Source organism: Pleuronectes platessa, chromosome 4, assembly GCF_947347685.1.
Source record: "Pleuronectes platessa chromosome 4, fPlePla1.1, whole genome shotgun sequence".
NCBI lineage: Eukaryota > Metazoa > Chordata > Actinopteri > Pleuronectiformes > Pleuronectidae > Pleuronectes > Pleuronectes platessa.
The window spans coordinates 24,081,132-24,096,040 of NC_070629.1; the positions used below are offsets into that span (position 1 = coordinate 24,081,132).

The 14,909-nt window shown below is 40.7% G+C and overlaps 1 protein-coding gene across 1 annotated transcript; it reads right to left on the minus strand.

Annotated features, from left to right (window-relative positions):
- Positions 1-176: 176 nt before the first annotated feature.
- letm2 (leucine zipper-EF-hand containing transmembrane protein 2) lies at positions 177-11,677 on the minus strand. Its single transcript, XM_053420684.1, has 11 exons — positions 11,420-11,677; positions 10,451-10,519; positions 8,766-9,324; positions 6,743-6,886; positions 5,527-5,670; positions 5,148-5,351; positions 4,714-4,833; positions 4,377-4,496; positions 4,008-4,106; positions 3,324-3,392; positions 177-2,529 (listed from the first exon to the last, which is right to left on the minus strand). Exons 2-11 carry the CDS (start codon positions 10,495-10,497, stop codon positions 2,473-2,475), a joined length of 1,563 nt encoding a protein of 520 aa, XP_053276659.1. The 5' UTR covers positions 10,498-10,519; positions 11,420-11,677; the 3' UTR covers positions 177-2,472.
- Between the last annotated feature and the right edge of the window lie 3,232 nt (positions 11,678-14,909).

Here is a 14,909-nt window from a genome sequence, read left to right on the forward strand (position 1 = left end):
AGTTTACATCAAACAATATGATGCTGCTGAACGAAAAGGAAACAACACTGGTCCATTAGGCGACAGAGTAACAGACGTTTGATGTTCTGTAGAATTGTATGAGTTACATCCTGTCCAATAACTGCTCTAAGAAGTTTTCAGAATAGGTGTCAAAGCAAAAATATGAAACAGAGTCATTGTTGTTTGCTTCCTTGCAGCACAATATTTTAATCAGGCAGTACACAGTACTGCAGCCATCAAACAAATCAGGAAAACTTCCAGATCAACAACATGAGACGTCTTTCTCGACCGGTCGGTGACATGTGCAGTTTCAGAATAACTCAACACCTGCTGAAAAGTTTTTCCTCACCTTTAGATCACAGGGACTTAACTGGTTTACTTACAGGTTTGTTTTTATGACCACAATTAAAAACCAGATGGATTAAAATGCACTGAATGCTGATGGCTGTGGTCAGAAGTTAAACTGAGCTGAAATTTGCAACCAGAGGAAGTTTAGGGGGAAAAACCTGCTTTTCAGCCTGGTGTTAAGTCACCCTTCAAAAAGCACATTTTGTTTCTAAAGAAAACTGCCATAAAAGCTGCATGAATCAGTTCACATCCACTAGAATCCTCGGGAGTAATCAGAATCCAGAAAACCACAAAAGGTAAAGCAACTTGTCTTTTTTTAATTTATTTTCTTGATCTCCTTCACACCACGAGTGAAGATCTGACTGAAAATGTTTTTCCGTCAGCATCAACACATGCGATTATAAGGATATAATTTGAATTTCGATTGAAAATTGGATCAAATGGGGAAAGGAGACATTCCACTCAAAAAATGTGCAACAGGGCGCTTTCAAACTCACTGAGGTCGAATGATCAAAGTGCAAACTGACAAAATAAGAGAGAATCGGTTCTTTGATGAAAAATGCAAAAACACAAGCCCAATCGCCCTTTAACCTTAGGCACATATGTAAAACCAATAATTTAAATCTTCTTTAGCCATCAGTGTGCTTAAGAAGGATCCTTTTATTTATGGCCTCCACCTGTGGGAGGGGCCTTTGGATAAATATCTATAAGCAAAAATGGCGGATACAAACTTTCGAGCTTCGACGAAATGAGTTTCTCCGATGTCAGATGTATGAAGGGGAATGAGTGGGTTACAAACACACATAACTGTTTCTGTACAGTACACATCTATGCAGTAAACCTTCCAATAAATCCTTTGGGTCATATAGTGTATTGTTACTAGCTTAATGAAGGAGGACAGTCGGGTGTATCAGTCATAATGCTACACATTGAACTCTTTTAGTCCCACAATAACAAAAATAACAATCTCATGTGTGGCTTCAGGGTTTGAGCTTCTCCCCCACGTTAGTAGTTTATCTTTATGTAAAACATCAAGCATTTACTCTTTTTAGATTACAGAAATCTTAGCATAACATTAAAAACACAATCCATATATGCAAATAAAACGCGTCATTGTTTAGAATTTTTTTGACCGACTGTCCATTCAGTGGTTTATCCATGGGAGAAGACTTCAGTTTACCAGTCACCTCTGAGCTCAAGGAGTGACACCTCTATTTATAACATCCCTGTCTTCATTTGCTAATTAAAGCAGCAAGAAACTACACTATGTTCAGATGCAGGGCCAGTCTGCATCAGCTGCTCCACCTGCTGACTATATGAGATTATGACATTCTGCCTGAACAGTTGCCGGTTCAGAATGTGCCGTCTTTTAGCGTCTACCTCAGCATGAACTTCGGACACAGCTACTTAACCGAAATGTTCAGCAGAACCCGGGTAACTTCTCTTTTGTCCTGAGCAGGAGTTAAAGTTCAAATAAAAATAAAATAAAACTGCTTAAAGAAAAACTGTCCAAACATTCTGGAGACATTAGGCCTTTTCTTAGCAAACTGTACAAAGCTGCAGCTGCTGCGATGTAAGACGGGGGAAATATACAAGATATTTACAAATATACAGGAGGGGGAGGAAAAAGGGGCGGAAGAAGAGGAGGAAGAAGAGACCCACTAGATTCTAAGGAGACACAATCAAACAAGACAGCTGATCAGGATCAGCCATTGGCAGTTTGAACGTCCCTCCTTGGACATTAGGTCAAACAAACTCATAACATCAGTGGGCTGAGTCCAGTGAAATTTCCGGCTGGTCAGTCTCTAATGGACAGTGAAGGAGAACGGAGTGCACAACGTGAAAATAGATGGTTGAGGTTATGAAGAAGCCGCTGCTGACGTGAAGCAGACCTTTCCTGGTGATAAAAGTGAGAGTGATGAGAAGCCAATGCGACTCCTGGATGAGTTGTTTCATCTGCTGTTTGTCAGAGACTCTTGAATGAGAGGTGTTTTACAGAGGAGCTTTAAATTAATTGAAGTCTGCTGAAATATAAACTGCTAATGGCACCATCTCTCCCCCTCCCTGAGGACACCGGTCCGAGCAAGTCCATCTCTCCTTCAGTCCAGAAGCTCCCTCTCCTCCTTACACACCGTTGGCACTCATCTTGCTCTTCTGGGAAACCTCTGTCGCTGCTTTAGCCTGTAAGAGACATCACGTGGTTTAGTTTAACCACAATATGTAGAATTTCACTTGGGAAAAAGAGTCAGGGGTGGATTCATTTCAGGTGAAGCATACTGCAAAGAGGGACAGTACATAAACTATCATGTCTCTCAGGACAGAATTGGGATGCGATGACAGACATTTTTGAGTATTTTAAATGTATTTGACCAATTTAAGTCTTTGTCTCCAGTCTTTATATCTGAGAAAGAAACACACCCTAATATGAGGAATGGACATTTAAGAGAAATGACAAAGACATAAAAGTGTGAGTCAGATAAACAACTGAGTGAGGAAGAGTGAATAAAAACCATGGCAACAGACTTTAAATGATATTTGATGTCATGCAGTATCTCTTTAAAAGAAGATGATGGTTGGTTTATATAAAAAAAGAGATTCACTGACAGGTCTATATTTAACAGCTATTTTTAAATCCTCACACAGTAACTTGCTGATGATCAGTTCCTGGCCAAAGCTTTCTGCATTTGTGAGTGTGACTGTCAAGACACATTTCTTACATATTTATTCTGCATTCTCAAATTTCCCCACTGTGGGACTATTAAAGGATTCTATCTATGGATAGGTTACTAAACAGGTTCCCAACCGGTCTCTGTACATAACCCATTGTGTGCATGTGCTTAATGTCCCCAGGAATAGCTTCTGTGAGAGATTAGCACATTAGGAAGATCACAGCCAGGAAGAACTAACTGGATTCTGAATCGGTAAATCCCTCACTGGTTTCTGTGGGTAACAGTTGAACAACAGTGGGTGCTCACCTGAAGGACTTCAGCAGCTGTCAGTGGTTTGTCCGAGATCACAGGAGCCATGTCCCTCAGCTCCTCCACCTGCAAAGATTCACAAGTTATCAACATGGAAGACTCCTGCAGGGTTTTATGGTTCTTCTATACAAACTCCCCCTCAAGACTTTCTTGTGTGTAAATAAATAATGGATGAATAGAATCCAAATTATATATTGATTAGTCTTTTAATTTAAAAAAATCCAGTTGATAATAAATAAATACTTTTTTACTGAAGAAAAATGTTTAGACTCTAGCTATAAAATCTCCAGATGATTAATCGTCAATTCTTAGTTTTGATGTATTTTCTTTGTTGGGAAATAGAAAGTTTGACACTCTATAGGGAGCTACTGGAAGAAAACCTGTTATCTTAGCTTTTGTAAAACAACTAGAAAAATTGGCAATAAAGAAGGCAAATAAATGTAAGTCCCTGGAAGAATCTGGAGAATTTCCTAAACCGAGTTTTCCAAAGTAAACAAAGAACAGTTCAGATCAGTGACTGAGAAAATGTTTTGTATACATCCGTGTTTCATGAATTTAATAAATCTGGTATGAGTCTGGCCATATGAAAATACCTCAGGTCTCCACTGTGATTAGAAACAGCTGCTCACTTGCTCTCATATGAAAAGTACATCTACTGTTGTGTTTTAGGAGGGCACTGACCGATCGGTCTTTGATGATGAGAGCAGGGTCGGCCAACATGTCCGCACTGACTGAGGCTGAGCTTGTTCCTGGGATCTCCACAGGAGCAGGAGTAGCTTTCTGCAAAAATAACAACAAAACATCTGATAAGAAGACTAAACCAATAATAAACGAATGAAAATAGTCATTACTAATTATGTGACGGGTCAAGAAACAACGTAGTTATGAAACAGCGTTAGGTAAGGCAAGCAAACACAGAGCATCCAACAGTAAGAGGTGTACCAGTAACTTCAGAGCTGGAATGTTAATCTGGTTACAAGCTTCTCTAATCTGTACATGAGGGAATGTGCAGATGTTTGTAAGATCTGAGGTATATTGTAAAGTTCAAACCTCTAGTTTAGGAACAGGTGGGATGACGGGAGGTTTAGGTTTGAGGTCAGTCAGGTACATGGCCCTGGAGAGCAGCAGCAGTGATGGAGGAACGTTCTCCTTCAGGTGCAGGTCCAGCCACTGATGGATGAGAAGAACATTTACTTAAGGAGATCATCAACAAGACATAAGAGGTTGGCCTCTTTAACTTGGCATATTTTGCATGTAAAGATTTTGTATTAATCTTATTTATCTTTTGTTAAGACACAAAAGATAAATAAGTGAGCCAAAAAGTGAGCCAAAACATTGTTATGTTTTGGCTCACTTAAAAAATAAATTATATAATTCAGTTGCTCACCTGCTGAATCTGCAGACGTAGCTGATCGGTGGTGAGACCCAGAGACCTCATCCCACGACTACGACACGCTGCCTGTAGTTCTGACACACTCATAGCTGGCACGCCTTCTGCTGCAATCATCTGTGAGGACATGAGGAGAGGGAAGTTAAATAAACGTGGCACAAGTGTGACAAAAGCTTCACAACAGGAGGGACTGCAATGACTCTTTATCTGAAATAAATTAACTAAGAGGACATAGGAGCAGAGGGAAACCACTGTTCTTTCTTTAAAGTGGTGAAGTAGTCGACAGCATAGACAGTGTTACAACATATTCGCATTAATGGACTTTCTAAAGCATGTTTGCCTGGAACATAAACACAATTCTTAAAACTGGTACACTTGTGACAATAGATAGCCACTGTAAAGAAAATAAACCTTGTTGTCCTTTGTCTCACCTCATCGTCTGCTTTGATGGTCCTGAGCTGCATCATCAGCTGAAAACGCAACAAGTTGTTGGTGCCGATGGGCTGCAACTCCAGCAGTTTGCACAGAGCCACCAGCTGGGGGCGCTCCAGGTGCTCCAGCGTCAGTTCGTCCTCAAACAGCTTCGAAAACCGGACAATGTCCTTCGTGGTGGGCTGCTCGCCTGTGCCTCGGACCTGACGGGGACGCACAGATGTCACTGACTTGAAGCAATGAAACCACCCTGATTCTGTAGCCATGGTTAACCAACTGGTTACAATTTTAGAGCTTATTAATTGTTTAAGTCATTATTTTCAAGAAAACACAGAACTACTTGCTATTTGTTTTTGACTGTCCCTGGCTGTATTTTACCTTTTGAACGTATGTGGAGAAGCGCTGGGTTTCATCATCGGTCTGAGCTTTAGCCTTGTTTCTTCGGGCCATCTCAGCGATGGTCTCTTGCAGAAACTTGGCCAGTTCCAACTTCGCAGCCAGACCCTTCTTCTGCTTCTCCTCCTGCAGGAAGAGGGGAGAGGAGATGCAGGTTAGCTTGAACAATATACAGTAGTTCACATACAGCAACAGTGCGATGTACTCACTGGCTTCACAACCTCAATACATTGTGTTTATTAAATAGTCTCTATGGTTCAATGTTACACATTTCACGTTTTAAATTTGGCATTATGAAAATCACTGGCTGAGCAGTCATGTACCAAAACCTGTGGGCAACTGCAGATATTAAAATATTTAAGTAGAAATATCATTACATTTGTTTGAATTGCAGGTTGTCAGGACTATTGTTGGTTTTCCTTCGTGTTTAGCTTTTAAGCACAGACATACATATAGTTGTTTTTATAGGATTTTTTTTAACCCTAACTATTATAAAAAATATAACTAAAATATTCATATTTAAGTTATATATTAAGAATATAGCTAGATGCCAGGTAACAACCACTCACGAAAGAGGACCACATACATTTACTAATAGATATTAAAACAAACACTAAATTACAATATATAACCGGGACATTTCACTCTGGTATTTTCTGCTTTGTTTTTACCAATGTATTATGAACAGTATCACATCAGGCTGCTATTTTAAGCTTCAGATGCACAGGGGCTGGACACCTCTGTGTTGACCAGGAGCATGAAAGCATATCTGTGAATCACTCAGCCGTGCTGCAGCCCGGCCAGGGAACATCACATCTGATAGGCCGACTAGACCAAGTACAGAAACCTGCTGTTTCTCCCCTTCAGTAAATGTAACATTTAAAATACGCATTATTACTATATGATCATGAAGTTATTATAATTACAGATACAACCGCCCAATCAATATGTTTTTAAAAGGATTAGATCCAGTGTTTATAAAGCTTTGTTAAGCATTTTTGCAGGGGTTATTCATGTCACAGATCTGTAAGTCAATTGCCATGATAAGACAAAGTCAGCTGCTTGCACGGCCAAAGGTTCTTAGTTAGGCAGCCACAGGCTTTCCAGACGAGTTCCATAATCATGAACCCTGTCATTCAGGAGCCAGGGTGTGTGTCTGTGTGTGTGTGTGTGTTAGTGTGTGTACATATCCACATGCCTTTTTGGATTCCGTCTCAAAGGTGGAGGGCAACATCTCTGGGAACAGTTTAAGGAACACGGGCAGAAGAAACTCCATGAAAGGAACGATGATAAACAAAATGAATGGCACCAGACGGAACAGGTCAGCACAGGTCCTCATCAGCTGTAAACACAAAAACAATAACAATGCACGTGAGTCAGTATTCACACCGGGGCAGTGCTGCCACTGCCCAAGTCTGTAAGATCCATTACACAAGCCCTGACGCTCTGCCAGTCCTCATCTAAAATAGCCCAAATATAATTTTACCATGGCATGTGCACAGCTTGAATCCCTGAGCCTGCCTGCATGCACTAAAACATCAATCAGTCAGTCAGTGACACGTACTGTAAGAGTTTGACCTTTTTCAATGAGCTACCACTGTCTTAGCTTTTGACCAGTTTACAATCACTTACAGTGGAACTGCTCTGTACTCAACAGTACAGGGATAAATTGTCTGAATTAAAATAAATAAATAGAAGCTACAGTTGAACCACCAGGAGATGTTTGACACTCAGCACATTTGAAATATCTATAAAACATGTTTAAAGAATGTTATATTGGTGTCCCAGAATCTGTTGGGATCTAATAACTATAACATTTTATGTATATTTCATTTAGAAGTGGGTGATCTTTCCCCACAACATTAAAAAAAACTTACTTCCCAGTTTGAAAATGTATAGCGGCGATCATTAAGAATTAAACCAGCCCATATCAGCTTCCACCATTTAAAAACACCCAGGCAGATCAAACAGGGAATCTAAAGTGTGCGCCTCTTAAATCCCAGATCTGTGGCTTTGTTCAGAGAACAGAAAACCAGTCTGCTGATGGAACACACTGAAATGGCTTAATCCTGAATAATAATTTACAGAAAGGTCTATTCAAACAATTCCAGACACAACTAGTTACCAGCTCTTACTCACATTTTTATGAGCTCTGAGACATAATGTGTACATTCCTTATTGAGAGTAAAGGGTGTGAAACATTCACAAGGAACACTTGTGTAATTTTCACACCCCTTTTACATACCTGAGTGCAAAAAGAATTGGAAACACATTTCTATATAATGCATGTGTATATATAATAAGGGGGTGTTTAGCTACAGTCTGCATGTCGGTTGAGAACTAGTTGCCAATCATGGCATGCACACAGCTACTGTGGAAACTACCAGTGATGGGATGAGTAGTGCTGCATGGGCCGCTGACGCTGCCAATGGCCAGTCTGACTATAACAGATGGGTAAATGTGTTTGTGTGAAAACAAGAGGGTGAGTGTAACAGCAGTGCATCAGCCCTTTACACAGCTCCAACAGGAAGTATCAGCACAAAACACCAACTTAGAGATCCTTTGAATTACTGTGTGGAGTTTTAAAAAAATTGGTCGTGCATCTGTGGGAGGATCGATTTGACAATGGTTGGCCACCACAGTCTCTAGGATAGTTCACGTGAAACACTGCAGTACAACACTAACCTCCACAATAAACATAATGGTTGAATAAACAACTCCCAGACCTTGTCATGAAAAAGTGTTGCAGATCAATCCCCATAACAAACTCAAACCCCACTAACCTACTTTAACATCCATGCAGGAATCATGTCAAACACCCCAGAGGGAGTCGACAGATGAGGGCCACAAAAGTGGAGAGCTCAAAACAAAACCTCGACTCAGATGTTGCAACAGGGTTTTGCCTCTGGCTCATCATATGGCAACAAATCATGAAGATGGATGGAGAGAACAGCTGCTGTCGTAACTTACTTCTTCAAAGTTCATGACCCTGATTTTAATGGGTTGGTGCCAGTTTGTATATAAACCGTTTATTTATCAAATTTACAAAGCAAATGCCACATGGAGCAGTCTGGAAATTAAATGACCCACTGTTTATCAGGATATGAGATTTTGGTCATATCACACAGCACTGCAGTTCACCGCTAAAGAGAAAACAAACCCTGTAAAATAAGAATAAACGGAATAATCACACCCCATAATAAACACTGAACTTCTCTTACCCTTCTCCTCTCCCTGCGTGAGAGCAGTTGTCCATGTAACAGACTCCACACCATCGTCCCTGCAATGTTAATGTCAATGCCAAGTAGCCGGAAGCCATTGTAGTAATGCTTCGCCTCATCCACAATCCTCTGATACAGAGACTTTTTCGCGACTGCCTTCTCCTGCACAGGAGGAGCAGTGGCCGCTGTGGTGGTAGTGGTGGTGCTGCTGGCGGTGGTGGATGCTGGAGTGGGAGCTGACGGAGGCTGGGTCTGGGGAGCAGTGGACACAGGGTCCTTTTTCGTCCCAGAAGAAGCATCCTGGTCAGCAGCTAATGGGGCCTTAGTGTCCTCTTGTTTTATATCCTGAAGCCAAAAACATGAGCTGTGTAGCGAGCGGGCGAGCAGGGCGGAGCTGTGGCCGCGTCCGAGGGCGTGGCCTCGGTAACAGTTGGGGTAACCATGGCGGGAATGCCTGAGTGGGAATGAGGACAAGAGGTGGCGAGGAGGGTCTACGTGGAGATAAGCTTTGGAAGACAGAGAGGAGCAGCTGTTCCTCTTGGATAACAAATATGATCCCCTGTTGACAAAGGCAAGAAAAACTGGTTAAATATTACTTCATATTCTGCAAAAAAACACCAGAAAACATGCACATACATACTCCCATATGTATCTAATTACCTGACAGGTTGATCACAAATGCACAGTGACAGTTTTGATAATTAATGCTAAGTTGACAGAAAAGGTTAAATATTTTGTTCATAACTTTCCATGTTTCCAACCATCTCTATAGACCTTCGTGCGGTCAACAATTAGTATATATTGGACATAAAAAAACTCAAAAATGTCTATATATCTAAGAGAAGTAGAAACAGACAGATATGGAGCTTTGGGGGGTGATGCTATTACCAATATTATTTTCAATACCAATATATATCAGATAAATGTATTTAAAAAATCATCACCAAAACCGTACGACAAAGAAATGTAATTAAGACTATATATTTTACAGTTTACCCAAAACCTTTATTGTAAATAACTATAATTAAAAAGAAAACAAACACAAAGAGTAAGAACTTGAACTAACAAGATAAACACTTTTTTATGAAAAATGTCAATCCATTCTGGATTGCATTATTCTGTGAAATACAAGTTTCATATCAGCAAACAAGCGCTGATACTCACGTCTGTGAAAAAAGCTCTTATCAGCCGATCTGCAGACTGATAAATCACTTGGGCTCTAACAACAAGTAAGTTTTGTTCACTGATATTAACCACGTATTGTGTCCACCTCCATCCTAACACTATAATACAGGACAGCAGGATATTCAAACACAATCTAAGAAAAGTTTACCTAAAACACAAAGTTCAGAATATAAATAAACTGCTATCTGAACGTACTGGTGAGGTCAGAGAAGAGAAACAGCTGCTACTAAAACAAACTGAGCTTTTGGGTAGTTTCGACTCCAGTGGCCCAATCTCGGATCCTTTGTGTGTCACTGGGGTCAAAAGGTCTCACAGCAACGACCACAATGTAGAAAGAGACATGCTGTGCTTTTGATTCCCCTCCCCTGTAATTGCCGTCACTGAACTTTATGCAGAGAACTATTTGTACATTTTGTCAAAGTGCTCCTGCCTGCTCTGCGTGGCCAGAGATCTTCTTACACGCAGACAGGTGTGTGGGCAGGCATGCGTTGCTTACTAACCTTGATCTAGTGACTGCTGAGATCACCTGGTGACTGAAGACCGCCATTGTGGGGCAAGATTACAGGATTCTGTTAAAAAGGACATGAAGAAGGAGTCAGGGAGGGAGAGAGAGCAGACAGGTGTCAAATTACACTTCATTCACAGGGGTCTGCTACACGCGAACTGGAAAAATACAGAAGCTGCAACGCTGAGTTCAGGATCCGCAAGTTCTCAGCGTGAGAAACACAATAACACAAAACACAAGCATGTGCACGACAAGGCCCTGTTCTTCAAATCTTAGCCTGTGTGAAGTCTGATCAATCTGAAATGAGTGGATATAATATATTTGTATCTGGAAATTAGTTTGTGAATGACAACATTAGCCTACGTCTTAATGATTCAAGCTAAATATCAACAAGCTACTATTCACTAGATTTAACGATTTGTGTCTTGGACAGTTTAAGATCGTTTATAAACCAGCTTCAAAAACCACTAAATCCAGAATCCTGTCACGCTAGCAGTTAACAATATGATCGGTACAAGTTACCATTACGTAACAACACATTGACTACACGCATGACACGTGAATTACTCATCAGCTCCGTTCATCGGCTGCCTTGCACACAAACACAAACATTACACAAGCCTCCATGCTTAGGTTCAGCAAACGATAACACGGAAGACTTTTAAACTAGAGGCAACTAGACCCCGAAACTCGGGGAGGGAATCCGGCAGCGTTTCGGGGTTTTTCCACTGACGTAAGCTAGCCGTGTAGCTGCTAAATCCAAACGGTCCAAGCGATCTCAAACCAGGAGGGGGGGGGGCAGTAGATATTTCACCCACAAATAAAACACAGCACACGAAACACATTGAATGTCACTGGTGCTAAATTAGCATCACGCTATCAGCTGCACTACTAGCCTAGCTTAGCCCGTTAGCTTAGCCTGGTGTAGGCTAAAGCTAACCAGGGAAAATGGCAGCTCACGCACCTCCAGCGTCGACGACCCAGCTATGGCTGCTGCTGCTGCTGCTGACTGGGCGTAGTGAGGCTTCTCGGTGCGGCGTGAACACCGCGATCCATCCACAACAACCGGCCGAGGGAAACGGGAGCGACGAGAGAAGCGACCGACGTGACGATAAACCCATTTACGGAGGGTTCATGATGTCCAGCGCGGATCCTGAAACCTGTCGTGTTGGAGTCCGCTCGGTGTGCGCAGCCTCCGGAGGCAGCTGCACTGGAAGGTCAGGTTCCTCTGCACATGCGCGGGGGAGCTGCGCAGAGCCATCAGAGATCATCCGATCACAGAGCAGTCACATGGGGGTTTAGAAAAAAAAAGAAAAAAAGAAACTCCACCTACTTCTCGTACAAGTGGGCGTGCACCTCGTTTCAGACCGTTTCCTGCTGTGAGTTCTGCCTGGAGCGTCTTTGACATGGGAGCGATTGCAAATGAGAGACACACAGAGTCCAGTTAAATGATCACATGTGCATAACGAAACACACCGAGAGCCACAGAAACACAACCGTGAAAAAGAAAAAACACTTGCAACGACACAAAATGACCACTAACATACTCACAGTGTGATGGAAAACTATTCCAATGGGAATAATAACACAATTAAACAATTATAATGACATTTACCTGCATTAAATGCTGAAATGTACAACAACTGATACACAAAAGGTGCACCGAATTTAAGATAAGATAATCCATTATTAGTCCCACAATGGGGACACTTTTAATATTACAGCAAAAATAGGCATTAGTAAGTAATGACAAGTATTTTGTAATATACTAAAGTGTAAGGATAATAATACTTATATATAAAAAAACAAGAAAAATATGTTAATGGAAGACTTTGTTCAGTGACTGGATTTAACATCAACCATTGTGTTGCAAAGACAGAATGAATATTGCACAGTTAAGAGATTTATCCTACATATAAACATGTGCAATATATTCACACACACACTCCATACAGTTAAAGTTGTTCTCCATTTGGAACGAATGTCCCACTACACCTTTGAATGTGTAACGTTTTAGCATAGTATTTGAATTTGTTTTATAGTAAGCTCTTTCTACTTTGGTTTTATTTAAATTGTGTTATTGCACTGCTGAGCTGACCTGTTTTTTCTTGTCCATCACCTTTCACTGTACTGTTGACCCTGTGTTTACTTAGACCAGGCATGCAAAACAAGCCCAGACACACAATATGACATAGATAAGATGATCTTTTGTTAGTCGCACTACAGGGAAACATACAGAAGAAAGAAAGCTACAAAGAAACGGAGAGTAACTACGGATGCAAAATGAAAACAACGATTAAAATAACCACAAGGAGACACAAAGTGATTATAAAGCAACACAAAATGACTACACAATGACACAACACCACTATAGAGAGACAGAAAGTGACCAGATAAGCACAAAACATTCCCTAAAAGAAGATAAAGCTATCATAGTGACATTGAAAATGACACAAAGAAACACTAAACAATTATAAAGAGACCAAACACAGCCATAAATACATCCAAACAACCCCAAAGACACAGAATGTAAACATTTAATTTGACATAAGAGGGGTGGAAGACCTTTAGCCATTTAAAAAAAAAAAAAAGAGTCCTGTATTTCTGTACTCAAAAAAATTAATTGATATGGAAAACAGATATGATTCCAAGTCAGGACTTCTGACTTGGGAAAACCAAACCAGTGGCCCTTCACATTCACCGTGGGTGTTGTGGATGTTGTGGATGTCGAAATGTTTTATTTTTTAGTATGTTATTGTGTTTCAGTTTGTTTTCGGGTTGTATTTGAATCCAGATGCAATTTCTCCACTATTGAATGAGGGCTAACAGAGCTACAGCTTCCTTCTTGAAGGCTATAATGCTCTCTTTTTGTCATAATTGTTTTAGAGAAGTGTTTGATTAATGAATCTTTCTTCATGGGACTGAATTTTGTTGTAGGATGAATAGATATGGTCCCCAGGCGGATATTTGTCCACCCCTGCTGTTGGCTGCCTGCAATATTTGTGGTCCGAGGGAAGAGAGACACAGTGAGAGTTTTGTTTTTAATATTTGCCCTCCTCTTGGCTTCAGATCAGGCAAGGAGGCGTAGAAAATTCAGCCAGAGACTCTGGTGCCAAAAACTTCTGCATCAGAGTGGGAAGAAAAGTCAACACAGTTATTCAATACTGCTCACAGCCTTTATCCACGATGACTCTAAAAATCCACTTTTGGCCCTTTTCTTGGTATCCCCCTCCATCACATACATTTCCTTTTTCTCTTTGGAGTAGGCGTGACTTAGAATTGTATTTCCCGCACACTTCTTCTAAATGAATTACACAATGCGAAACTAAACCGATGACGCTTGTTTGATTTCATTTTGAAATGTCTTCAGTTTTTGGGCTTTGATGTTGCGCAGGAGCAAGTTCTGGGTCAGAGTTAATTGATGGATTATCCGTGAAGAACCAAATCAGAAATAATGGTTTCACCTGCTTCAATGAAGCACCAGTTTAGTCAGTCTATAGTTGAACACAGCAGCAATACGTCTAATATGTTGAGAACCAACCACACAAGTGCAAGCTGAACTTCTTAGTTTCTATTCGTCAGAGAATCAAATGTTGACTTTGGTATGATTTGCTGACTTTGCACTTATATTTTACACAGTGAATCTTCTTGTAATGCTGGTTTTGAAAGACGCCATTAAAACACAGTTTATTATTATTATTATTTTATCATTTTTGTCATTATATTTGACACAATAATACACTTTGAATACTCATGCTGGAGTGTTTCTGTTGACCTCCTCAGTTCAGTCTGGATTTGTGGGATTAGGCATTGACTAGATACCATGATACTTCTGTTATCCCAGAGGAAAATTAGGATACATTATTATTATGATCATTATTACATTTGAAACAATACTACACACACGTACACTACACTTCCTAATGACCTCTTCCGTTCAGCCTGGATCTCTGGGATTAGGACTAGAAACCACGATGCCTCTGTTAAACCAGAGGAAAACCAGGATACATAATGATTCATTATTATGATTATTATGATTATTGTTACATTTGACACAATACTACACACACATACACAACACTTCCCGGTGACCTCCTCCATTCAGTCTGGATCTTTGGGATTGGGACTAGAAACCATGATACATCTGTTAAACAAGAGGGAAACTAGGATATATTATGATTTGTTATTCTGATTATTGTTACATCTGACACAATGCTACACACACATACACTACACTTCCTGGTGACCTCCTCCATTCAGTCTGGATCTCTGGGATTGGGACTATAAACCACGATGCCTCTGTGAAACCCAGAGGAAAACCAGGATCCATAATGATTTAATCCTGATTCTTATTCGGAGGATCATTGTTCCGGACGCGGTGCCTGTGGCAGGGTTCTCTCTCCATGCCTCAGTCCCCACATTGAGGAAGAGCCGGGCTTCGGGATTGGGCAGCG

What these genes read in the sequence shown, in the direction of transcription:
- letm2 (XM_053420684.1), bottom strand. Translation starts at nt 10,497, where the DNA reads ATGGCGGTCTTCAGTCACCAGGTGATCTCAGCAGTCACTAGATCAAG. An exon ending in TTGAGACGGAATCCAAAAAG is followed by an intron (nt 5,671 to 6,742) that starts GCATGTGGATAT and finishes CTCTTCCTGCAG; the next exon opens with GAGGAGAAGCAGAAGAAGGG. An exon ending in CAGCTGCTGAAGTCCTTCAG is followed by an intron (nt 2,530 to 3,323) that starts GTGAGCACCCAC and finishes TGTCTCTTACAG; the next exon opens with GCTAAAGCAGCGACAGAGGT.